This window comes from Saimiri boliviensis, chromosome 1, assembly GCF_048565385.1.
Source record: "Saimiri boliviensis isolate mSaiBol1 chromosome 1, mSaiBol1.pri, whole genome shotgun sequence".
NCBI classification, from domain to species: Eukaryota; Metazoa; Chordata; class Mammalia; order Primates; family Cebidae; genus Saimiri; species Saimiri boliviensis.
Window position 1 is genome coordinate 136406380 of NC_133449.1, and position 26802 is coordinate 136433181.

General features: G+C 45.1%; 2 protein-coding genes across 2 annotated transcripts in view; one reads left to right on the forward strand and one right to left on the reverse strand.

Moving 5' to 3' along the window:
* The window catches only part of MAF (MAF bZIP transcription factor), a 412049-nt gene extending 400049 nt beyond the window's left edge, over positions 1-12000 (forward strand). Inside the window, exon 3 of the mRNA XM_074404837.1 lies at positions 1827-12000. The gene's annotated coding sequence lies outside the window, so the exon portion shown is untranslated. The remainder of the gene's footprint in view (positions 1-1826) is intronic.
* WWOX (WW domain containing oxidoreductase) overlaps positions 2902-26802 on the reverse strand; it is a 1146684-nt gene continuing 1122783 nt past the window's right edge. Inside the window, exon 9 of the mRNA XM_039475359.2 lies at positions 2902-3090. Coding sequence (XP_039331293.1) covers positions 2902-3090 — 189 coding nt within the window. The remainder of the gene's footprint in view (positions 3091-26802) is intronic.

Consider the following 26802-nt stretch of genomic DNA (forward strand, 5'->3'; position numbering starts at 1 on the left):
GGCTCAAGCCTGTAATCCCAGTACTTTTGGAGGCCAAGGTGGGTGGATCACCTGAGGTCAGGAGTTTAAGACCAGCCTGGCCAACATGGTGAAATCCCATCTCTACTAAAAATTAAAAAATCAGCCAGGTGTCATGGTGGGCGCCTATAATCCCAGCTACGCTGGAGGCTGAGGAAGGAGAATTGCTTCAACCTTGGAGGTAGAGGTTGCAGTGAGCACAGATTGTGCACTGCACTCTAGGCTGGGCAACAGAGAGAGACTCCATCTCAAAAAAAAAAAAAAAAAAAAAAAAATCAGACGTAATGTTGTAGCCTGCTTAGCACAATGTGTGACTCCAGATCATTTTCACAATGATGAAAATTTTTCTCATGAACATAAAGCCTAGTCACCATGAGTCATTCTTTTGGTGGTTATTTATTAAGTCTGCTATGTGATAGGGGCAGTTCAAGGCACTGTGGCCAAGCTGTGAAGAAAACAGACAAATTTCATGGAGTTTCTATTATAGGGGTAGACAGAAAATGGACGGACACGTAATGTGTGCAATAATAAGTGTTGTGGAGAAAAAAGGTGAATGGAATTGGGGTGATACCGTGAAGGCAGGGATAACGTTTGAGCGGAGTGTGAAAATCAGGAAGAAGGGCATGCTTGCTTCCGGAAAGAAAGCATTTCAGCAGAGGAAACAGCAAATGCACAGCCTTTGAGTGGGGAGTGTGCTTGGCGTGTTTGAGGAACACAGGAAGCTAGAATGGCTTCTAGTGGATAAGGAGAAAGTGCTGGAACTTGAGATTAGAGAAGTGGCTGGAGACTAAATTATAAGAGAACTATGGTTTAAAGAAAAAACTAAACTTACTGAGTTGAGAGGCTCTGTCAGTTTGCTTTTGCCGAGTAACAAGTAATCCTGAAATGTAGTGGCTTAAAATATCAAACTTTTACTATCTATCTTTTGCAGGGCTGTGGGTTAATTGCAGAGTTCTGAGTTGGCTCTGCTGGGGCTGGAGGGTCTCAGATGGCCTAATTTGCATGTTTGTTAGCTGGATGTTGGTTCTGGTAGTGACTACGTGTCTCATCCAGCAGGCTAGCTCTGGAGCCATTCTTGTGATGGAAGTTGCAGGGTTTTCAAGAACGGCAAGAAAGGGCAAGCCCTGGTGCACAGCACTTTCCAAACTGGCCAAGGCCAGTCACATGGCCATAGACAGAGGTCCTATAGGATGGTAATCACCTCCCGGTGTAGATTCTGAGAGGAGAATTCTGATGGTTGCTTTTGCAAATGACAACGTTGGAAAAGTGAAATGATTTGTTTCATACTTGCAAAGGTCTTATGATAATAAGGATTACATACAGGAGACTATAACCATTATGATAATAAGGATTACATACAGGAGACTATAACCAGATTGGAGGATGGGGCCAGGTTGTGAGCCACTGGATAGCTGTGGTGTTTGCGCCACAGATGCAGAGGCACGTGAGCTCCTGGTGGTGCCTGGCCTGAAGCTGCTGTTATCAGGAGGAGGAACAATGATACCCATCTTCCAGACCTTCCTGTTGTTCCAGCAGAAGCGTTCGCTCCATCTTTGCAGAGTGGACTTTCTCACGTGCTTGCTGGAATGGGCTGGAAACCACGGTATCTATGAGAAGGGATACGCAGAGAAGAAGAACCTCTGTCTGTCTTCCATTCTCTTACACAGAGATCCTCTCTGCTCAGTAATTACTTGGTAACTACAGGGGAGCTAAGCACTGAAGACTAAAATAACTCACTTTAAGTAATGACAAAACATCTTAAGGTGAAATTAAGCAATAGCCAATTTTCTTTTTTGTTTCTTTCACAGAAAATATGATGCTGGCATGCTAATCGCGTGAGACAGCTTGGCCCACGGACAGCCACAAAGCACAAAAACAAAACGCAAACTCAGAGAAGAGACAAGGATCGTGTTTTCCTGGCATCTACGGGAAGCGCTTTATTTTTCCTCTAGATTTCTTTTTTAACAAAAACGGAAACATTTAAAAACACAGTACAAACTGCAGGTGATCATCTTCAAGCATGTTCTTTTATTAAGCGTAGGTTGGGCGGCACAGGTGGACATTGAAGCAGAAAGCCAAGGTAAGACAACAGACGGTGAGTGATGGAGGGCAGCGACATATTCCTCGCTCTCCAAAATATCCTGTGTGCTCTTGAGAACACATCCCTCCCTACCTGTCTAGCTATCTAAGGAATGATTTGAAACATTTATTGGATAGAAACTTGAAAGAATTTTTTGTGTAGCGCTGGCAAAGGACTCTATGACACACACTTTGTCCCCCAGGAGCTCTGCCACTGCATCTCGGAGTCACTGCCATCCTGCCCAGCTGGGACAAGTTTCTGAGATTTGTCTCCCCAGCAGTTGCAAAGCTGGCTTACGCATGATCAGGATGAAAGAAACAATTATCTGCTGGATCGATGCAGCAAGGAGCGGTCAACACTTGCTTTTTCTTCCCTAAGTAGAAGACAGCCCACCTCTCTGCCTGCAGTGGTGACCGTGCTGGAAGCTGGGTGAGTCAAGGGGACCCCTGGATACTCTCTAATAGTAAGAGACAATTGCTTTTGCTTCTCCAGGCAGATAAAGAATCAGAACCCACCCACCACCCCGGTTGTTACTTTTGAAGAGGCCACCACCAGAACGCAAAGAAACCTATGCCCAGCCCAGCCGCAGAAAAGCACCTTTACCCCTAGCATTCCCTGCTTCCCATTCGTACTTAACATTCTTCACGCTGTTGAGACGGCTCTGATTTCCTTTCCTGTTGCGGATCTGTGTTAGAGGGACACGGAAACCCCTTGGATCATACGGTCAGAAGGGGTCCAGCCTCGGCAGTCGCGGGGGTGCACACACAGAGCGGGTATGTGCGCCCGTGGTCTCGGAGCTCCGCTTAGCCGGACTGGCTGCCAAGCCGTTCTTGGATCAGCCTCTCACTGAGCGCCCACAGGGCCCGGGCCGTCTCTTCACTCTGAGCTTCTGGCGAGGGCATGCAGCGACAGCAGTTGTTGAAATACATACCTCCCAGACCCTCCAGCTCTGGGGCGGCAGCACAGTAGACGGTGGTGGCAGCTCCCTGTTGCTGGGAATCAAAGAAAAAAGACAAAACATGTTTTAAGAAGAGGAGTCCGGGGATGGCATCAGCAAATCTCCCCCACTTGATTCCGTTTCAGCTGGATCTTGGCATAGCAAAGGCTACTGGGCTGAAAGCACGTGACTGGGAAAAGCATAATGTGACTATCCTGGAAAAACGAGTTCATAAACTCCGCTTGTAAAGCTGGTGTGACTTTTGACACCTCGTATACGAACAGGCTTGGAAAATAAATACACGTATCAATACGGCGTGGCAGGCGCCTCTTCCACACAGGAAGAAAGATGGTATCCTTCTGAATGTGCAAGAGCACATTCATCCAACCCCTCGACGTCACAATGTATAATGTCACTCGATACCAAATTGTTTGTAGAACCTTCTGTCTGACAAACCAACCACTCTTAATTATGGCCCATCAGGTAGAAAACCCAAGTGGAGCTGGTGCCAGCTCATCCCTTTATGCTCTGTCCACAGTGCTGCTAGGGGTAAGGGTTGGCAAGGCTGTGTTAAAACATTTGATGCACACACACATACTCCCCACCATACATGACTACGTAGCACGTCTCTTAATTCATCCAGAACCTATGAAAACTTTTTTCTAAATGTCGTATTTGTCCCGGATCTCCAATGGGACCACGGCTAAGCGGGTCCATTTCCTCCCCGCCCACTTCAACCTGTAAGTTGCAAACAGTGCAATTGATCCCTTTCGATTCACCTTTTGAGTAACAGTAGGGGCTGTGGCTAGGGATGTGTGCACTGATGGCACATCACATCATCCGGACTGACAAAATACAGTCAGGGAGGCTGTAAGGAGGGCAAGACATCACGTTGCTTTGCAAGCCATAATTAAAAACAATAGGCTGCTGTTCAGAGGGAGACATGGCCGGCACGTCTCTAATTTAAAACCAATACAGTTTATCTGGCATCTTATGATTATTTATGTGTTTCACAGCCCTAGCTGCATCTACTAATTTTCAGCTCAGAGGGAGAAGCTTTGCAAAAGAGGACCAGACAAGGTAACGGAAGATAAGGCAGCCCCCACTAGGAAAATGGTAAGAACTTTGATTGTGGCGGAGATGGCTTTCTGCCCTCACCCGAAGTTTATCACTTTCTTTAACCTCTGCAAGGTTTTAATTCTGAGCACTCAGGGTGCTTAGGAGAGGACTTTCCCTCAAATGGTTTGGTTTGCCATCACTATGCTTGTCTCCTAGGGACCCTGGGAGCCGAGCCGGGGCCATTCTGAGAACCAAGGGCCCATGGAAGGCGTTAACGATCTGAAGAAGGTGGATAAGGCAGACTGGGGTTTGTTGTTGCCTGGTTTTGGTTTCTTCAGTGTTAAGGTCTGTAGTTGTATCTGAAAACGGAATGGTCAAATGCAGTCAAGTGGCATAACTCTGGCAGGGGTGTGGACAGTGAGGGAGACGAGCACTTGGATTTTGAAACTAAGTGGCTGCTTGGTGATATCAGGGAAGGCCCCGGAGTCCTGAATTTGAATAACTGATATGCCTTGAACTTAATCAAATAGTAACTGGTTACGTCCCCACTCTCCTACCATAACTATGCCCACTCCAAATAGCCAGATATTATCCTAGATTCAGCTACTTCTTTTCCATTGATTTGTGTGGCTCAAGTCTAATGGAACACAGTTCGTGTCATCCAACTTTCCTTTCACTGAATTATGATTCCTCATAACCCTCAGCTTAGCACCTGGCACATGGATCTAAGCAACTTGAAGTGGTCGATCTGACTCTTCTGCATCCCGTGTGGGGAAAAGGGAAGCAGACATGCCTCTAAAGACAAACTGGAGCATGGAAATGCTCATCCAGCTAATTCACGCCAAATATCATCTTGGCCGGAATTCTTAGCTGAGTTCAGGTAGAGATAGTGCTTTGCGTGAACCTCCAACTGTCTGTCACAGATTTCCATTTTACTCTGCCAAAACCACCAGAGTGGCCAACTGACTTGCCGTGAACTCCCGTGTGGTGAGAGAATCCAACCCACTAATTTCAGTCCAGCACCCCCCTCCACGCCCATGCCGCAATGAGTATACTATTCGGTATTGAAACGTCATGACACAGTGGCCTTTCAGTGTTCTGATAATCCTAAGACCAAAGGAGTCCACCAGGGAAAGCCAAAAGCAGAATTCTTCCTAATCGGAAAGAATATTTTGCCATTATGACCTTCTGAAATGATGCTATAGAGTACTCTTGCATCATGGGAATGGTATTTTAGCAAAGAAATTCTTCAGTCTCATGGATTCCTACTGCAGTCGATGCGGGAGCTAGGGGGTTGCACTGTCCTTCCACGGACTCTGAAAGCAATTGCAATTGGCCAGATTTCATGCAAACCTATGTTCAGCTACAATGCTGAGAGCCATACCTTTGAGAAAAGCCTAACTTTTTTCAGGCATGGCCTTTGATGCCTTTGCCACGAGGCTTTGGGTGATCTACTCTCTAAATCACTTCACAAGTGGCTCTGGCTTTGTAGAAGAACACAGTATACAGCAGGGACACTCGAAAACAAAGACCACCTTCTCGACTCCAAAAATCAATCATGTACATTTGGCAAATTCTCCTTCTCAGATTCATGCTTGGTGCTCATGGGTACTCACTCCACTTTCCTCCCTTGCTAGACAATCAAGCAGTAACAATATCTTGTTGGTCCCATGCCCACCACCTCTTTGATTTCTTAGATAATTCTCTTTACAGCTGTAGCAATGGCCACCTCTGAGTGACATCTTTAGATGATCAGATGTGACAACACTTTAGTAACAAGTTCTCATGTTGGGCTCATCAGCTTCTCGTTCTGCATATCAGAGCAAGACTGAGCCACATCAGGGAAATCTCAACAGTCAACAAGCTGGCACTGCTGATACCAGAGAAAGCATTTTTAAAGAGCACTTTAATCACCATCAGATGACTTTCATGCCATTTTTTGGGGCATCAGTTCATAATTCAGAAAAGATGAAAGAGCCATCTAAAGGAAATAATGTTAACAACTCCATTATAAAATATCTGAAGCAATGCCTTGCCAGCTGTCACCACTGCTTACTGATCCACTGTGATAAAATAATACCTTGACATACAAATACTGGCTGAAGCTAAGGGTTTCCCTAAATGATTTTTTTTTTCTTTTGGAGAACCATTTATCAGAAGCCTGTAGTTGTATGCAGTTGCTAATCATGGGAACGCGGGGAGGCGTCTCTATCCTGCAGCAGTGAGTTAGGGTGTTGGGGACACAGGACTGAGAATTTCTGGGAAGCCCAGTAGAATCTTTAATCATGCCCGAATGCCATTTCCGATCTAGTCCAACATTTGTGAGCTGCCAGAGGAGAACTGTGCAATCAATCTTGATAGCGTATGTAAAATTACCCAAGACTCTTGTTTGGGATTAAGTTAAGAGTATCTTGGTAATAAGGGTTCATCATTCTCTTTCAAACATCATTTGTCAGATTTGCAGCACCATCTTCAACCACAGAAAGGTGGGATTTAGAAAGCAGTTGCTATTTATGTATAGTTGAGGCCCTCAGATCTAAATTATCCATCCTTCCACAACTGTGTTGGGATGAAAATGTTAAGTACCTGCTTTTCATCAGCACTCATTTGATAACTGCTAGCCATCAATTTATAGTTGTCAGCACGGCATACAAATGAATATTGACTCCTTTAAAGGTAAGGGTACCGAGGTTTCTGATAAACAAGATACGGAAAATTTAAAAAAACTCACCCACATACTGGTACTTGTAATGCATTGCTTAGTACTCTAATATAATACTCATGTTCTAACAGGGACACATGTTACATGATGTTTTGTTTCGGGGTTTTTCTATTTTAAAATGCATGCTTATTTAAAAGAAAGACTAGATTCTTGTCTTAAAGTATGCTTACCTATGCGATAGATAGAAAATATCATGGCATCATGGCATCTCTATATATTCAATGACTGCGAGAGAGTAGATGTTCTAAGATTGCTTTCTTACAGGGACATTGCACAGCAAATGCTGAATTAATCCACTTATGCAAAAAGTAGAGTTAGAAAAGGAACACACCTCAGAAGTCAGATTAGGCTTGGAACACCAAGGGCAGGAAAGGAGAACAGCTCTTCTGAAAGCGAGCAGTGTCTGCACGACTGAATTCCCAGGACTGAAGTGAGCAGGTTTGGGTAAAAGGAAAGACACACACCTCTTCAAACCCTCGCTACTTCCATTGTGACTCATCTGGTGTCTGTGGGGCAAAGCAATACACTTCGCACATGGAAAGCCAGCCACCTTATCCAGTGACTCTGCGCATACACCACTAGGAGCAGAATCATTTATCAGAGAGCTCTGGTGGAGATGAGCGGGTGAGACCTCATGTCACAGGAGTAATAAATGGCAGTCGCCACACCCTCTCTGTCTTCCCCTGTCTCCCAGTGACACCCCCCAGGAGAGTCTATAACCACTCTACCAGAACTGTGCCACGCAGTGTTTCAGAGGTCAGCTCCAGCTACCTTGGTCCTGGGGACGCAGCCATTCTTCACAGACAATTACAGCTTCGATCCCTGATTGGAAACACAAACGAAAACAGACTGCTCCAAAAGGCCCCGTGTTCCCTTGCGCACTGTCCATGAGTTATCTTTTAGGGGACACATTTGCAACACGTTCCATTTGTTCATGAAGTAACGCAGCCTGCATGGGCATGAGGCTCATCGGCCTCCTGGCGAGGTGACCACACCAGTAAGTCACCCTCTTCCACCGTGATACTTCTATAATTAAATTCCACAGCTCAATCTGGAGTAAGTGCCAATCAATCAACATGCCAACTTCCACCAAAGCGACGGGAGGCAGCAGAAGAGAACAGAGCTATCTACTGCAAAGGCTTCACCCCTGCACACTGCCCGGCCTTTTCAGAGAGTGACAGCCAACGAGGACCATTCACGTGGCAACGATGACTGGCATTTGTGGAGAGGTTACGATTGGCCAGGCTCGGTGCGGAGAGCTTTGGAAGCATTGCCATCTAATGCTCACACCGGCCTATGAGCCAGGGACAATTACTATTCCCCTTTATAGAGAAGCCTACTTGGGATCAGAGATCAAAAGCAATGCGTCCAAAGCCACACAGATCCTCATGCAGACTGAGTGAGTTCAGACTCCTCATCAGCTGGTACATGAAACCTGCTCCCCAGATTGGTGACACAAATATTTGTACATGGCCCATTTCCCCTTTGATGTCTCCCACGGGGCTCCGGCTTCCTACCCCTCTCTGCTTGCTCTGCCTCCTCCTCAGCCACGGCATGTCTGGCCACAAAGTGACACCCTGACGTGGCCTAACATGAAATGTGGGCACTGGCAGGTTTTTGCTTGAGAAATGTTAAAAGGACTTTTTTTTTTTTTCCATTGCTGATTTAGTTAGGGAGCTAAATTGAAATGATACCCATTTGGATGAACAAAAAGGAGGACTCAGCACCACCCAGGGCGATACAGAAGCAAGTGACCCTTAAGAAAAAGGCTATCAGATTCAACGGGCCATCTCCAGATGCCAGATGTGCCCAACAAAGGAAACTACTCTTGGATGATAGCATTTTTTTTCAAAGCATGGACATCCCAAACAAGTGAAATTGACACAATCCTCACCTTATCAGTTCCCACGCACGCACGTGCAGGCTCTGAGGTGCTTCATTGGGTTTGCAGAGAAAATACTGATCCATCCCGCTTACTCCCCCTCCCTCAATGCTTCCTCACAAAACCATCCCTACGCATTCCTGCAGACTGACTCCCACAAAGGCCTTGAACCATCCAGGCTTAGAGACATGGGAATTCTTCCTGAAGGTATTGAAATGCAACTTTCTTCCTAAGCCCTTGAGAGTTTTGGTAATTCACAGGCCGTTCTTAACATTTACTATATTAGAGAAATGCACTCAGTTGTCTCAACAGAAAAAGAGAAGATGATAGGAAAGCCAATATTTGTTTTTAGACTTTAAACCTGTGAGAAAGTGTTCTTGAGAAGCCACCTACATCACATTCTGACTCTTAGCCCTTTAGAAGAGAACACGCCTGCTCTAACAAGACGGACGTGGACACTGTGTCTGGATATTCATCTTTTGCCACAAGGAAAAGAGTTTCTTTGCTAGAAACAGGTTCACAAGGGTAGAAAAACTTGAGGCTCCTATTTGATTGCCTCTCCCATGACAGGGGAAGAGTATCACTCCCTAAGTGACACTGGGGACAGTGTCTACGAGGGGGCTTGAAGGCAGGTGCTCTGAGAGAAAGTGACGTGCCAGTCCATCGTCATAAATGCCATTGGTTCACGCACAGGCCACAACCTCGAATTTCACGGAACACCTTGAGAGAAAGGGGTGCGGGGGTGGGGAGCATGTCACGCAGCTTTCAAAGGACAGCCATGTGTTCCATAGGCTTCTATTCATGGAGAACCTATGTACAGTGGCAGGCCTGGTCCTGTTTGGGGTTCAGGCATCCCAAAGAGGACGTCCCCAAATAGGACGTCAGGCTAAAGGAAAGCATCATACAAAGGCCATGGCATTCTCCATGACAAAAGATGTGAATTTCTAGCAAGATCACTAAGGCGCTTTAAGAGGTTGACTTGAAGACAAGGGTAGAATGAGTTGAAAAGTCAACAGGAATGGAACTCTTACTCCTGAGAAATATTTGCAGGAAGGAGCCTGGAGACCAGCAGGTTCAGGATGGAAAGCTGGAAAGAATTCTTCCCTAAAACTGAAGTTCTGAAGAAAAATAGGCAGCCAGTCCCAACCATCCAAAGGCATCCAAAGCCATGTTTGTTCTGGGAAGGCCAAGGCCTGGGAGGATGTTAGCTTGGACTACCAGCAGGATTGAAGGGCAGGGTGACCTTGGTAAGCTGTCAGGGCCTGTGGTTCCAAGTTGACAGACTGTTCTGAGCTTTTCCATGAAATGAATGAAGCCCTTCTCATACCGCCTTTGTGTTCCAGAATTCTTGCCATTAGTGTTCCAAAGGATCTGTGACAGATTTATGTCTAGTGTTAAAAGACATGAGTTGTAACATTCCGAATTCTCTTATGTTTCTGAGACCTGCTGTTACTGTGAGACCCCAGACATGCTGTGTTGGGGTTGGGGTGAGGGTACTCCTAATGAAGGAAGGAAACAGAAATGGCCTAAGGGCAATCCACGTGGGTGGTTGCATACACTCTGGTTCCATCTTTCATTTGTGCTTGCCCCAAGTGTTGTAGAACTGACTAGACCCGAGAGGCTGTCTCATTACTACTAAGAGAAGGTATTGTGGACCATGTCTATACGCGTGGAAGAATTCCCTGGACATTCTATTCCCTCTGATACTGCCTGGAATACGACATTGCTCAAGCTACAGCTGCTTTTTGAATGGGAATGAAAACTCACATTAGGGTATCCATTCTGCCATGGTTACTTTGAAATGGCCAAGCAGAAGTGCCATAGAAATCTGCCACCAAAATAAACATCTAACTGATAGAGTCATCCTTCTACATGGAATACATCTGATGGCATGTCACTGACATTTTCCAACTCAGCCACCTTGATGCCTGTGCTGAAGGACTGCTGATTGTTTGTAAGAGATAAAAGAAGAGATTTAGTGTGTGTTTATTTGAAACATTTTACATTTTGACTCTACTTCTTTAACCTCTGTTATGGTTATAGCTAGCTCATGTACTGTATATAAATGTATGTATCTGTATTAGCCATGTACACTTAAATAAACCTTTGAAATGTTTGCCAGGAAGAATTAATGAGCTCAGTTCTAATATAATACTGCAAAGAATATCTTCATAGTACAAGTGAAACCAACAGCTTTCCCCTTCCCTTCTTCTGAACAGAATGGCTCTACCCAGTCTGCCTGCCAAATTACGTCGTTTAGAAAACCAGGTAGCTATTTTGTGAGCAACCAGGATTTCACGACACACCACACACTGTTTAGATTTTAAGGTTGACAGTTCATTCACACTTATACCCCATATGTATTCCACAACATCGTCCTGAAAGGCACCGAAGAAGAAGAAAAAAAAAAAAAAAAAAACAGGGTCTCTTCTGGGGCCACATCATGGTAAGGAATTAACTCTTAACTCAGTCTTCCAGAAACAAATTAAGAGGATGTACTTTGCAATAATTCAGATCTCACAGGCAGGCCCCCGATGTCCAGACCCACTATTTCAAATCGGGCATGTCTGCATTAGGTGTGTGCATCTCCATAGAGAGCTCGCTGGAACAGACCATTTCTCAGGCTCAAAGACGCTGGCCTTGTTAATATTTCATTTAGAACATACTGTGGAGAGCATCTCATTTATATTACTTCCATAATTAATGGTGATAGCTTAGGCACTGCCTTTACACAGAGAGATCTCTTCACAGTAGTCGATGGGTAATGAGAAACAATAGATATTTCATTCACCAGCAGCGTGTTGCTAGTTAGTAGGAAATGATCGTGTGTGCTGTTGCTTTAATTGCCCGGGTAAATAATTCTGGCTCGGTGTTAGTGAGCATTTTAAAGCACTTGATGCAAATAGACTAGAAACCAAACAAAAAAAATTAACCTTGATTATGCAACACCTTAGCATAGAAAGTTACAAAGGTATGTCTTTTTTAAAGATTGCATTCTATCATGCAAATATTATCTAAATATGCATGTGCTGACTACTCATCCACTGTATTTTAGGAAATACAATTAGGCTGCCTTTCTCTTCCCCTATGTAGACTGTAAATAACTGTAGATCTTTCTCTTGTTTAGCTATGTAAATATATGTAAATAATAACAAGCTATGCATGCTCCTATTCTAGGCAATTTCAGGTACTTTTATAATATGAAGGCATGTACTTGAACTCGTTTGTTAAGGGGTGGGGGGGGGCAGGAAATTCTCTCAAACTCTTTAAGCTGAATAGAAATTAAAGATTTCTTCCTAGACTGTTGTAGCCTCTTTTGTTTGCCTTGTCGTGCCTGAATGGATGGCCCCACTCGAGCTCTGACCTTCTCCCAGGAAAGACACCCAACGTACACTGGCATGGAAACCATAGCTGCACTACTTGGCTTTGGCTTTTACATACTTCCTTTGGGTTTCCTGAAAAACAACTAGAATCACAAGGTAGCATTCCTGGGATCCTTCTAGCAAAAGAATCTCGCTGGAACCCAATTCCTGTATGTTGTTCCCGTACCGTGTGCCTCACATCACAAAACACTATTGAGGGTCCCGTCCTTCCCATCTTAGCGATACAGAGGGTCAACAATACAGTCAGGTCAAGACCAGTGACGAAAATGACAAAACTGCTAAACGCCACCAAAGCCCTCATTCTTTCCTGTATATAGCTGGTCGGTAAACTACTTCTGCAAAGGGCCCGATATTAAATAATTTAGGCTCTGTGGCCCATATATCTGGCACGATCACTCAACTCTGCTCCTGTGAAAGCAGCCATAGACAACATCTACACAAGGGAACATGTCTGCTCCCCAATAAAACTTTATGTATAAAAGACAGGCAGCAAGCCAAATTTGGCTGACGGGCCATAGTTTGCCAATTTCTGCTCTATACACAATCAAGACTTGTTAAAGACTGGTAACATATTCCTTTTTAATCTGTGTGTTTGATGGACCATGGAAATGATCTGATCAAATGAAAATTCTCTTTCCTGCAAGTGTCATGAAATAAACAGGTGAGCAAAAATGAAATCACCTGAGCTTATAAATCACGCTGCCTTCCTCTGACAAATTACATTGCCAGGTTTCAATTTAGCTATCTTTTGTTTTCATAAACAGAAATGGAGGAAAAAAGTCCAAAAGACAAAAGTGAAAAAAAAAAAAAAAAACAACCAACTGAGCAACATTCCCTCTTCAATGAGAGGAAGGAGGCTATTACCTCAGGTATCCATGGAAACCAAGCAGCGCATAAACTTTTTAATGGTTGGAAAACAGCATTTGTGTTTGAAGATGTTTTTCCCAAGTATGATGCTTCAGTGTAAATGCATTAATTGACAGTTTCCTTCGGGACTTTTTTATTGAAGTTTCCAAACTTAATTTGATGGCACAAGGGACTCTCTGGAGCCCTTGAAGAATGCTGCAAAGTTAGGTCTTTAGAAAACTGAGCCAGCTCAGGCACCGTGTACAAATCCAACTCTCTTGCAAAGCAAGTGAAGAAACAGATCTTACTCCCTGTAAGTTTCCCATTAAAAAAAGAAAAAAAGAAACCCTCTCTGTTCAGCTAGGGAAGGGAGAGGCCCTTTCTAACCTCTATTGAGTGAGAATCAATATCTTCTCTTTAGTCCTGGAGGGAGCTAAGAAGCAGCAGGAGGAAGAAAGATCCAGGTATTTTTGCAATATGGGATGGTACAAAAATCCCCTGTGCTGAAGCCAGAAGTCCTTAAAGTGGAATCCTGTCTTTCACACCTGTGACAAGCCACTAAGCCTCAGTCTCATCTGAAAAGTAGACATAATAATACATCCTTCATGTGGTTCTTAAAAGGATGAGTGATAACATTTGGCCATTTCCTGGGTAAACAACAGATACTAGTTCAAAAGCAGCTACAACTCTGATCACAAGTTTAAAGAAGGAAGCATACAGATGAAGGTATAGATGAAGCCTGCACCTCCACTTAGTGAGCCTGCCATATAGCGGCTCATCACCTGGCACCTCTCCATTAGCCAGATCACAGAGTCCAGGTAAAATATCGTCACAGAGGCGTTCGGCAGCCCTTTCGCCATTTCTAGATCTCCCCTCCACACCATCCTGAGTTTTTCATTACTTGGTCCGGAAAGTGTGAGGGGCAACAACAATGGCAGGGCTGAGGGCTGCTGGTTACTGAGGGGGGAGTCCCTTGTTACTCCTGAGTGACAAGGATCTATCATTACTTCTGATTCTCACGATAGCCTCACTCCCCACCAGGCAGGCGTTATGGTAGCAGGCGTGAGACAGAGGCTAAGGGAGGCGAAGTAACTCATGGCCAAGCCAAGAGGCAGTGATGGAACGCAGATTCCAACTCAGACCTTCATGCAAAACCCATATGCAGCTTTATGTCTTGTATTCTCTCTGGCTCCACACCCTAAACCCTTTGTAGCACCCAGAATCATGCATACGTTTGAAAATCTGGCCTGAGATCGGAGAAGGGGATACCTATTTCCTATCTGGGTCATGTGATCCTCTGGTGGCCAAGCCCTGTCCACAGACCATCAGGGACATTTCTCCACCTTTCTGAGCTCCATTTCTAGGGCCAGAATCCCTGGCTTCCCACCAGGCCTCGGTGGAGTCACGTGATTTTGGACAGTACAGGCCAGAAGAGGTCTAAGTTACCTCTCCTGCAGTGTTCTCTTTTGCAAATTGCTCTTCGTGCCAAGGAGGTCCTGAAGGCTGGCAGGGCTCAGGTTAGGGGGCTTGGCATTTGTGGGTCATCTAGCAACACCCACTGGGGCAGTCTCATGACAAGCCAACTGCAGATGGAACTCTCTGCCCTCAAAGTTTAGAGAAATGATGAACTCATGACAATGGAGTACAACAAGGAACATCTTACTCTTCTCCCCGTCCCCACCCTCTGGCTGCCACACCTGTTATGATTCATTCATCCTTTCAGAAATGCCAGGCAAAGGGAAAGCACACAAATGCACCTTGCTCCCATCTGAGGTGTCAGCGAGGAACACAAGCCAGTTTTCTAACTGGCCTTCGAATTTCTTTTTCTTTTTTTTTTTTTTTTTTGAGACGGAGTTTCGCTCTTGTTACCCAGGCTGGAGTGCAATGGCGCGATCTCAGCTCACCGTAACCTCTGCCTCCTGGGTTCAGGCAATTCTCCTGCCTCCGCCTCCCGAGTAGCTGGGATTACAGGCACGCGCCACCATGCCCAGCTAATTTTTTGTATTTTTAGTAGAGACGGGGTTTCACCATGTTGACCAGGATGGTCTCGATCTCTTGACCTCATGATGCACCCACCTCAGCCTCCCAAAGTGCTGGGATTACAGGCGTGAGCCACTGCGCCCGGCCTGGCCTTCGAATTTTAAGGGGTTGACCATCTGTCCTCTGCCAGCACACCCTCTGGATTCCTAATCAAATGACTTCACAAGGCAGTCCTCTTCATGTATGAATCCCATACAGTGACCAAGATACCTTGTGTGGCACGTTCTAGGTGGGGCATTTTAGCTTAACTCTTTCAAGAGCCCTATGAAGTGACTACCATGTCATTGTATTAATAGGAAAAGTGAGGCTCAAGCAAGTCAGTAACTTCATAACACAATCCTCATTGAGTTTTGTGCCAGTCAATTCTGTGCCACCTGCCTGCCTTCTGCGAAGAGATTCGTATCTCTAATGCTTTCTGTGAGGATCGACCCTACGCGTGACAGGTCCTTTAGGAGGCATTTTGCACACATTATCCCCAGTTAAAGACAGGGAAGGCCAGGCATGGTGGCTCACACCTATAATCCCAGCCCTTTGGGAGGCCAAGCCAGGTGGATCACTTGAGGTCAGGAGTTTGAGACCAGCCTGGCCAACATGCTGAAATCCCATGTCTCCTACAAATACAAAAATAAACCAGGCATGCTCATGCATGTCTGTAGTCCCAGTTACTTGGGAGGCTGAGGCAGGAGGATCGCTTGAAGCCAGGAGGCGGCTGAGATGACGATACTGCACTTCAGCCTGGGTAACACAATGAGACTCCATCTCAAAAATAAAAAATAAAATAATAAGTCCAGGCTATAGTCCTAGGAGGCAGTTTTTTTTGCCTAGGTCAAAGAGCAAGTGACAGAGTTAGGAGCCGAAACAAATCACACGGCTCCAGCCACCCGCTCTCAACAACTGCCCTATGATAAACAGGAACACGTCCAAGGCACAAGGAAAGCGGGCACATAGCGTACCTTCGGGTCAAGACTTTGAGCTAGCATCATAGTGACCTTTCAACAACAAAAAAAAGCCAACAGCTTTTGAGAGTTCCAGGTTCACATTAGGTATCTGATGGTTGCTATTTACAATATTGATGGCACTGTCATATTTCCATCTAACTGATGTGGAATCTAAACTCCAGAGAAGTTAAGCAATCTGCCCAAGGTCACACAGTTTCCAAGTGGGGCTGGGGAAATTTGAACCTGTGTCCTCTGTGCCCTTGAACCCACTGCTACTGAGCATCCTGGGCCAGAAGTCGGGCCCTCACAACGACATCTGTCACTTATCCACTGGTAGGATCAATACCTCTAGTTAGTTTGCTCCACCAAAGGGCACCTCAGACTCTTGGGTGTGATGTTAAAACTGCAGAGGAGGCCAGGGCTTCAACTGCCATGGAAAAATAATTCTAGGGTGATTCTATATGTTGGTTACTTCAACCTGTGAGCAGAGGATGCAGCCACACCCTTGAAGGAGCAAAAAGCGAGGGGAAGGGGAAGGATTTATTTTTACTTGTTTTTAGTTTTACTATTTTCTGTTATCTTTTGTTGTTGTTGTTGTTGTTTTTAAACAGAGTCTCTCTCTGTCATGCAGGCTGGAGTGCAGTGGCATAATCTCGGCTCACTGCAACCTCTGTCTCCTGGGTTCAAGCGATTCTCCTGCCTCAGCCTCCTAGGTAGCTGGGATGACAGGCACATGCTATCATGCCCGGGGTGTGTGTGTGTGTGTGTGTGTGTGTGTGTGTGTGTGTGTGTGTGTGATTTCACCATGTAGGCCAGGCTGGTCTCAAATTCCTGACCAGAGATCACCCAACTCGGCATCTCAACGTGCTGGGATTACAGGCATGAGCACCACACCCAGCGCATTTTCTAAAGCTGCCCTTGTTCCCCAGATTTTGGTAGATGACCAGTTGATTTAAACTGTTATACACCTAAGGGCAGATTTATAACTCCCACAGGTTTCTGTTCTCCTTAACCCCTCTGCTTCCCCAGAGACTGGGAAGCATGACTTCCTGCTCCTTGGACAGTGAGAGCCTCCCATCAGCACAGAGGATCCATGGAGTCCACGCGTCTCCAGCTTCCCATCATCGTGGTGCGATGCACCCTGCCCTTTGTCCTGCGTGTTTGTGTTTTCTCCACAATCCATAGGAACCATTGGGAACAAATAAATAAATTACCAAGCAATATGTTTTCCCAGGCATTACAGAACTGCCTTTTTAAAATGATCCAGAAGCCCAGATTATCACCACAACCACCCATTTGTGGCAGTGAGGAATCTAATAAGAGTTGATAATTAAAATGTACTTTCTCATGAAGTGTTTTGCTTAAAGGACACATCTGTAAAAAGCAGGGTTGGTGACAGTGTACTGGTAAATGTTTAAGAACGCACCCACGGGAGTGGGGTGGTGTGGGGGATGGGTTTGATTCATACTGTCTGTCAGTTTCCATAATATCAATACTCTCACCATAACCAGGTTCAAGCTATCAAATGAATGCAGTCTTGGGAACAGAGGTACACACTCAGCTCTCAGAAGCTGTTACGATCCCGTTCTAGCAGTCTCTTGGTGATGACCAGTGGCATAATGCTGTAAGAATTTTTGAGGAAGATCCTGAGATATGACAAAACATATCAGGACCTCAAGGTCATACAACCATTGGGACATGTCAGGCACTGGGGGAATGGATAAACCCAAACCAGTTTAGGGTCCCTGGAGGACAGAATGGCACAGACTTGTGAATTTTATGCATGTTTCAAATTGGACCCCATAACCTAAACATTGACTCCACTCAGATGGCTCCTCCAGCCCAAGGTACTACCGTTTCTACTATGTATTGAGTCAGTAATGGGTCCTAAATCTCACTTTAGAAACTTTGCAATCTTGCCTCATTTAATACAGCAACACCTCTGCAGGTAGATCATAACCCCGTTTTTGAGATGAGGAGACTGAAGTTCAAGGTGTTGAAAGATGCTCAAGGTTACACAGAATCCCTGAAATGCATTGCCGGGTTTCAGATCCTCATCTGCCTGACCTCAGACTTCATTATTTCCCTGGCTCACCAGGGAACTTGCTCCTTCTGCGCTCTGTATGCTTGAAGACACCACATTTCTACAGCAAGTGATATCTACATGTTACAACAACTGATTTGACGCCCCTAAAACAGTCCCTCATTCAGAGAGACAGGATCTGGATTCCCGGGGGGCTAGAGGTGAGAGCTAGAGGATATAAGAAGAAATGGAGACTGGGTACATGCAGTATCTGGAGAAGAGAGGATAGGGCTGCTTATGGGATTGGAAATCATGGGATTTTCATTACTTCTCAGGTGATAATGGAAGTTGGGTCTGGATAGACTCAAAATTTTCTGCTTTTGTCTAACATCGCAAATCTAAGTGAACAGAGATAACCCTGGGGGCTCCCGGAGCTTCCAAATCACGGAGCACATGTTCCCAGGCTGAAGGTCCTTCATTTCAAACTGGTATAAACCCAAACCACTGTGAGGTACACAGAGGCCACAGCAATACACACCTGTGAATGTTAATCGTTTTTCCACTTGGTCTCTCCCTGTGAAATCTACAGGTGATAACAAATAATTTACACACGTGTAATACACCATGTACATTGTATATACCTAATATACAATGTATTTGTATCATAATGTCTGAGTGTCTCAACTAGGTCTCCCACTGTTCACAGACAGGTGAGGAACAGAGAAGAAGATGGTTTTTGTTCACGCTGCACTTCCGTAACTTCATCAAAGGTGCCAAACCTCGAAGCTGCTTTTGGTTTTCCGACTTCCTCAAATGAACGTGCAAACAGGTTCCTACTGATTCAATTGCACGAGAAGAGCCTGTCCTGGGAATTAGTCATAGTATTGTCCCCACTAACAGAAAAATATTTTAAACAAAGGCCTCTTTACCATCTGAGATAACCAAATTTTACCCATGTGAGAGGAATAGCATTTCCAAATAAACAGAAAACAATGACATAGGAAATGAAAAACTAAAATGTTCTTTCCCCTTTCAACTGTAATTCCTGACCCATTTGCACCTAGAATGTCAAACTCACCCAGTCACTGAAATTGTGCTAGGGTTCTATGTACCCACACATCGAGTGTTTCCCCAAAACACACTTCTCGAATCTGATTTAACTATTATCGTCGCTTCACAAGGAGCTAGCTCCTGGTCTAGACAAGCTGGCTTACCTTTCTAGCTTTACTTTATCCCTTCCTTCCATCCCCGAACCTCACCTACATGAACATACCCTGTAGATAGAAAGGCAGGCCTTCAGATCAAGTCCATGACGCTGTAGTGGATACTGTGGTGTGCTGACAAGATCCCCCATTCTAGGCCAGGAGGCACGCCTTTCCTCAGATGCTAGGCTGCCGTATGAGCTCCTCCTCAGGAACTGCCCTCAGCCAAAGCGAGCTGCCTACCCAAGCTACACCCACTCCAGAAGGCAGCTCACATCAACAACTTCCTGACCTCCTTCCATCTCTACAGAATCGGCCAGCTTCAGAGCTTTCCTTGGGAGTGACTGGAACATTCACGTCTCCCACGGCACAGCTCAGTCCTCTCTCTACCCCATCCTGCTTTCTACGTCCCCCTGCAGGTATGGATCACAGAACGTTCCCCAGTCATCTTCCTACATGCCAATCACAGTTGCAGAGTCTGCTTCCTGGGGTACCGATCTACAACAAACAACGAGGGGGAGTCGGAGAAATATGCACAACCACTCGGAGCCTCTGTTTTTTCCTCTGTAAATCCGAGATATGCGTATGCTCACACTTTAGCCATCTGGAATGACCAGATTGGACCATATGCATAACGTTTTCATGCGGAGCAGGCATCTAATCCATCTAACCCATAGTCAGCAGATGATAGACGTGCTGGTGGTAGTAGCAGTGGCAGCTTTAGCAGCAGCCTCTGCTCATCTCAATCTAGCTGCATGGTTCTTTGTCATCCTTTAGTTTGGGGACTATGGCAAGGGGGAAGAAACAAAGATTCTGTGAGCATCTGATTAGACATCGTAGATTCAATTCAGGTGTTTTTCTCTGCACTCTCTCCAGAAACTCTATTAAAAGTATAATATAAGAGGCCAGGCACAGTGGCTCACACTTGAAATTCCAGCACTTTGGGAGGCCGAGGCGGGCGGATCATGAGGTCAGGAGATGAGGACCATCCTAGCTAACATGGTGAAGCTGTGTCCTACTAAAAATACAAAAAGTAGCCAGGCATGGTGGCACGCATCTGTAGTCCCAGCTACTGAGGAGGTTGAGATGGGAGAATCACTTGAACCTGGGAGGTAGAGGTTGCGGTGAGCTGAGATTATGCTACTGCACTCCAGCTGGTTGACAGAGACACCATCTCAAAAAAAAAAAATGTATAATACAGGGAAATAATATTTAATTCAGTGATGAAGAAACATCAACAGAAATTTTGGACAATCAAAAGCAGATGGAGAAAGTGGTATCTCCTGACTCAGCAGAGCGGGGGCTCTGGAACAGAAAGTCACTGAGAAATGAGCCAGTTCACACAACGGGAGCCTGGGAACTGAACGGGGGTGGAAAAGGGTGGAATTGGGAACAAGTTAAGATAAGGCCCTACGCTGCTGCCTATAACATCAGAGCAGAGATCTCACATGGAGCAGGAAATGCGTTCAGCAACTTGTGTCCTTACAAAGTGCCACCATCTCCTCCTCTCTGAGTTCATAACCGGAATGTCTCTTCATCTTCACAGCCCGTCTATATTGCATAATTGGGTGTATTCTGTTAGACTGTGATCTCACTGAGAGGGGTTCCTACTATCCAACCCAAAGCTTGGTACATGGTACTGCTTAGAGAGTATTTCTCTAACAGGATGAATGAATAAATGAATGCTCAAATTTCCTTTGCAGGCCAAAGAAAAAAATGTATCAATCCAACTCAGTTGTTGGAGAAACAAAATGACTGGTCAAATTATTTCCTTTCCGAATCGCGGCTGGTGTGGGTTTGACATAGTTGTTCTGGACAACTAATGAACTCTAAGCTTTCTTTGAATACTCACATCAACACACACACACACACACACACACACACACACACACGGAATCTTCATAACCACCATGTGAAATAGAGTTGCTATGATTTTGCCCATTTTTCAGAAAACTGAGACAAAGAGAGAGGGAGCAACATGAGGAAATCTACGTAATTACTAAGTAGCAGACCTGGAATTCAAACTCATGTCCTGTGACTCCAAAGACCATGCTACACAGAAGCCAGGGAGCTGGTTGCTTCTGTAGGTCCCTGGGGCCTTCTCTTGTCCCTGAACTTGTCAACCCATAATCCTGTCTGTCTACTGATTCAGCGTCTCCCCAGCTGCCATCCGTTTGCGAGATGCTGGGCTTTCCAATCTTTGGGTGTCCTGAATTGTCTTTGCCCAAGTGGGGATTTTCCTCTCCTTCCTCCAAACCAGTGGGGTCTCACCTGGGGTCTTTGCTGCCTGGGTGCTCTGCAGTAAGAAAAGGTGCATGGGGGTCGATTTGCAGAATTTTTTAAAAGTTGAATGAGACGCATACTTTATCCGCAGAGACCACACAGATGGATGACTGATTAAATCTCATCTGCTGGGTGAGCAGAACTCTCGTACTCTGAGGTCTCACGGAAGAAGGGGCCAGAAGGTGACTCTGTGACATGAAACCCAGCACTACCGCCCAGTGGCAAAGCTCTTTTTCCTCTAGCCTCTTCTCAAGTTTCAGTGAGGCATAAAGAATAAAAGCAGGTTGGGGAGATGCCCTACATCCACTGAAGTCTCGTCTGTTCCAGGCTTAGTGCTGAGAGCTTCTGTATAAGCAACAAAGAGTTCTTCCAGTGAGCCTCTGGGGTGCTTACTATGATCCTCATTTAATAGGGCCCCAAGGGTAAGCACCTTGCATGCAGAAGGACTCAAACTTGCAGATGAACTTTGGTCTATCTGATCCCATAGCCTGTGCTTTCTGCTCTGTGTTGGGCCATTCCAGCAGAAACCACGCGCAAGAGAATCAAGTCTAATGAAATGGAAAGTGCTGGCCTTGACCCTGGGATCAGAGAGGCCGAAGACCATAGAGAACTGGCAAGTCTTTGGTAGTTCACAGCCATGGAGACAAACTTCTGTCTCCCATTGGTGAGCCAAAGAAAGGTAGCAGAAAGCAATGGGAGCCAAGGAATAAAATGAGGCCCGCCCTTCCTTCACCTTTTCCTTAATCACTGTACCAGTGACAGCAGATCCTTAGCCACTGCCCTGCAGCCATGTGAGGAGATTAGAGCTCAGAGAGGTTAAGTAACTTTCTCAAGGACACAGAGCTGGTGAATGACACAGTTGGAATTCAAGTAAGAGAAGAGATGGATAGTCTCTGAAGTTCCTGTTCTTTTCATTCTGCTGCCTCTTCTGTGCTGATAATAAGCAAAGGGGCTGGACTCCCCAAAGGAAATCAAAAGTGAGACGCAAAAGAATTAAAACAGAAATGAGGGAAAGTCTCCACTTGTAAGCATAGGGCCACACTAATCAGCTTTAGGGGTGCTCCTGAATACCTGGGCACCTTAAGAGAAATCTTTCCTTGCTCAACCTTTCCTTGACCAATAGAGACCTTACCAAGTACAACCTCATCTTTTTTAGCTGTCAAGTTATTTCTTGCGCTCAAGAGATAAGCCTAAGGTGTCCAACAGGCAATAAGCTCCTTGAAAAGGTGACTTGAGTCACACACGTCTCCCCAGTATTTGGCACTGGGCCTGGCATACAGGGGTGCTCGGTCACCATGTGGTCAATGAATGAATAAATGAATGGATGGATAAATGAATGAATGAATAACTCCAAAACTAACCGAACAGCTGTGTGGGACACTTTCTGCCCCATTTCACGCCAAAGGGAGGCATATTGTGGAAATGACTCACCAGTGGTTACCCAGACTTTAAAAATACACACATTCCTTATTAGAGCTGGCAGGAGCAATTTTAGTCCCGAGAGCAGAGCTCCCTGCCCACCTAATATTACATGAGGTGTTAACTACATTATCTGGAAATACCCTATGACTAATTCCCCATCCCTTATCTTGAGGAGAAGAAAATTGTCTCTAGTGCGAACGCCCCAGATTCCTGGTCAGTTTATGTAAGGCGTTTCAAGTGACTGCGGTATTTTAAGCCATTTTTAGCTTAAATCACCTGATGTGTGGTGAGCCCAGAAGACCTAATCTCTTCCTCCCTTAAACTCCCTGTTTTTCCGCTAATTTTGTTTAAAGTACTTACGTGCTGTATTTCTCCATTGAAGGATGGGCTTGTAAGTATATATCCCCTAGACACTGAGGTTTTTAACAGACATTTACTCAGTGGGTGTTGCAGTTGCATCTCCCTACGCTGGAGGCCCCACTACTTTTGGGTGAGCCCACACGCGACAGGTCAGGGTGGGTGGAATTTATTCTTTATCGTGGCTTATTTGGTGCTTCTGTAGCTGGAAAACTTTTCAGTCCAGTCCAAATAGGATTTGATAGCAACTTTCTCCAAATTATGCCTCAAATGATTCTCAGTGATTGAGGAAAACATGAGCTCCCACAGGACCTTCGACCAGCTAGAAGCAAACACTTGGCTCTTACAAAGCAACAGAAGAGGACCTGCTCTTTGCACAATCCTAGCTACTTTGAAATAAACGAAATGTACAGAAATGCCAAAATCAAGGTATCAGACATATTTAACAGAATTCATGTCCTGACGTCCACTTGCTCAATGGCCTTTCTCTCCCATAAACAGAAGTCATGCTTTGCTCATCTTCCCAGCATCTTATTAAAGACATGTAGGCTTCGATGCATAATTTTATTAGAAAGTATAGACAAATGAGATATTTAGCTGCAATTCACAAAATGTAAGTAACACCAACTAGTTAGCCTTCTAACTCAAGGGTCCTCCAATTTCCCTGTGAAGGGGCAGACAGTACATCTTTTAGACTTGGCAGGCTATATGGTTACAAGTACTCAGGCTTGCTATGGTAGTGCAGAGGCAGCCGTAGACAATACGTAAACAAGTGCACCTGGCTATGTTCCAATAAAACTTTATTTATAAAAACAAACAGCAGGCAGGATCTGGCCCATGAACTACAGTTTGCAGAGCCCTCCTCTACCTAATACCAAGCAGTCAATCATCTAAGTAACCCCAACTAGTTCATCTTCTGAATGAGTTTCCTCCCTTGACAAAATGGACTTGACATTTGACTGAACTTTTGTGCCAGTTTAATCCAAGTTGGAAACGTGAAACGAATTTCAGAAGAGCCAGAGGGTGTGAGGCCCCCCTTTTGGGGCCTCTCTGCAGGGCTGAGTCTTCTGTGGGTCTGAATATGCAGACACGTGTCAGTAAGTCCTGCAGTCTTTGGAATTCATATCCAGACCTTAAAAAGGATTCTATGTCTAATGGCTTCACATTAATTCTCATGATTTTTTTTTTTTTTCCTTAAAATACAACATGAGGCCGAGTGTGGCAGCTAACACCTGTAATCCCAGCACTTTGGGAGGCTGAGGCGGGTGAATCATCTGAGGACGAGGGTTCAACACCTGCCAGACCAACATAGTAAAACCTCGTGTCTACTAAAAATACAAAATTAGCTGGGCGTGGTGACACATGCCTGTAATCCCAGGTACTCGGGAAGCTGGGACAGAAGAATCATTTGAACTTGGGAGGCTGAGGTTGCAGTGAGCTGAGATTACACCACTGCACTCCAGCCTGGGCAACAGAGCAAGATTTCATCTCAGAAAAACAAAAAACTAAAAATAATGTGTTATGAAAACATTTCCCTGAGAAGACAAAATAATAAAGCAATCAAATGCTTCTGAATTAACAACCTTATCCCCATTCCCCGCCCCATGCCTGCTCTGTTACCTCAAACTAGGTAGCAAATGACAACAATGGAAGTCTTTAAGGAGTTAAATTACCTAGAAAAATCTTTCAGCTCCAACAATTACAAGATGCCAAATAATCATCCTACCCCCCTCACCGAGAGCAGGTCACAACTGTGTATTTCACAACTGCAGTAGAGCCAAGCAAATGAAAACAGTGGCATGAAGGCCCCGCTCTCCCTCCATTTCTTATTTCGTCTAGCTAACATCTGTTGTCAGAACAGAACCTCAAACCCCTTAGATTGGAACCGAAATTACTATGAATAATTATTCCTCAAGAAATATACTTTCCTAGCCTGGGTATGGTGGCTCACACCTATAGTTCCGGCACTTTGGGAGGCCGAAACAGGAGGATCACTTGAAACCAGGAGTCTGAGACCCTGGGCAACAGAGTAAGACCCTGTCTCTACAAAAAATACATAGAAGAAAAATACAGCTGGGAGTGGTGGTGCATGCCTGAGGATCACCTGAGCCCAGGTGGTAGAGGCTGTGGTAAGCCATGATGGTGCCACTGCACTCCAGTCTGGGTGCAGAGCAAGACCCTCTCTCAGAAAAAAAAGAAAAAAAAAAAAAAAAGAAATATCCTTTTCTAACAGACGCCTGTTCAAAACGCTCAGGCCATTTTTCCAAAATTTAATGCCATTTTGGAAGTTGACGCACCGTGCTGGCAACAGAAAATCCACTGTCCCAGGGGCCCTACTCTCTCTCTCCCTAGGTTTATGGCAGACAAATTTTTGTCTCCCTTTCTATATATACATATCTGTATTCTGTTTTCTTTTCATTTTCACCTGCAAGTCTCTGTCAACTCTTCCACGTAGAATCTGAAGCTTTCCACCATGTGTCACAATATAGATTTGGATGCAATAAAGACTGTAATTATTGAGTATTTATGAGAAGTAATATTTTCCCTCTGGTGCATGTTAGCTCAGCTGCTCACACACAAGTGTGAATACTAATGCCTTCAGCTTACCTTGGCGCCACGGAAACAAAAGGTGAGAGAACTGAGCAGGCCCAGGAAAAGCAAACACTGAACCCCACCGGTGTCCGTAGCGAAAAATGAGGATTTGAAGAACTTGGAAATAAAGTGGCAATGTGCTTACAGGATGGAAACATCAGGCCTTTATGCTAAGAGACTTGGAGGACCTGGCCCAGCACAAGCAACCAGAAGTTCTGCAGATCCTGCCTGCCAACAGATGGCTCCGAAGAACTGAATTGCTGTTTAAACGTTTAACTGGAAATTGGACTTCCTAAGTGTGGAAATTACATGAAACAAAAGGGAAATGAGTCTCAGGCACTTCAATTAGTCATCTGTGATTTCTCTGGCAATGCGTGCTCAGCTTCCTACTGGTCCCGACATTCTCCAAGAAGGAAATGTTGGAAATCTTTGAAAGGAAATGTGAAGTATCTAAGAGAACTTCAGCAATACAGTTACTCAAAAAAGAGTGCACATTTGCAAGGAAAAGAGGTCTCAGCCATACCAGTCAGGACTCAAAGAGCTGTGTGTAAAACCACAAACACAAGACCAGCTTGAACGCCTGCCTCCACCAACATTTCCTTCTGGGTACAGAGGGCAAAAGTGGGTGTTTCCATTTTTAGCCCACACGGCCCCGCTGCCACCTCCAGCCTGTCCCTTCTCCCATCGCTGCCTCCTTTAGCTCAAGCCTTGGTGGGTTTTCATCTGTGGCACATTCCAGGAAGGTGATCAAAAGCATAAAAGTCACTCTACCATGGTACTGCCCACAGTTAGCAGCTTCAGGGAGGAAAGAGAAAAACTACCCAGGAAGTGGGAGAAGAAATTTGTGTTTGAAGAGCACAGCTTGTCTCCCTGTGCATGGGAGAGACAGTGGGCAATTTGAGGTAAGAAGGAACATTATCAATCACGCCTCGCCCTCCATGCCTGGTGCACAGAAAGGACTCACATTTCAGATGAATTCATTCATAATTATTTCTTTCCATTTTCAAAAATACAAGTG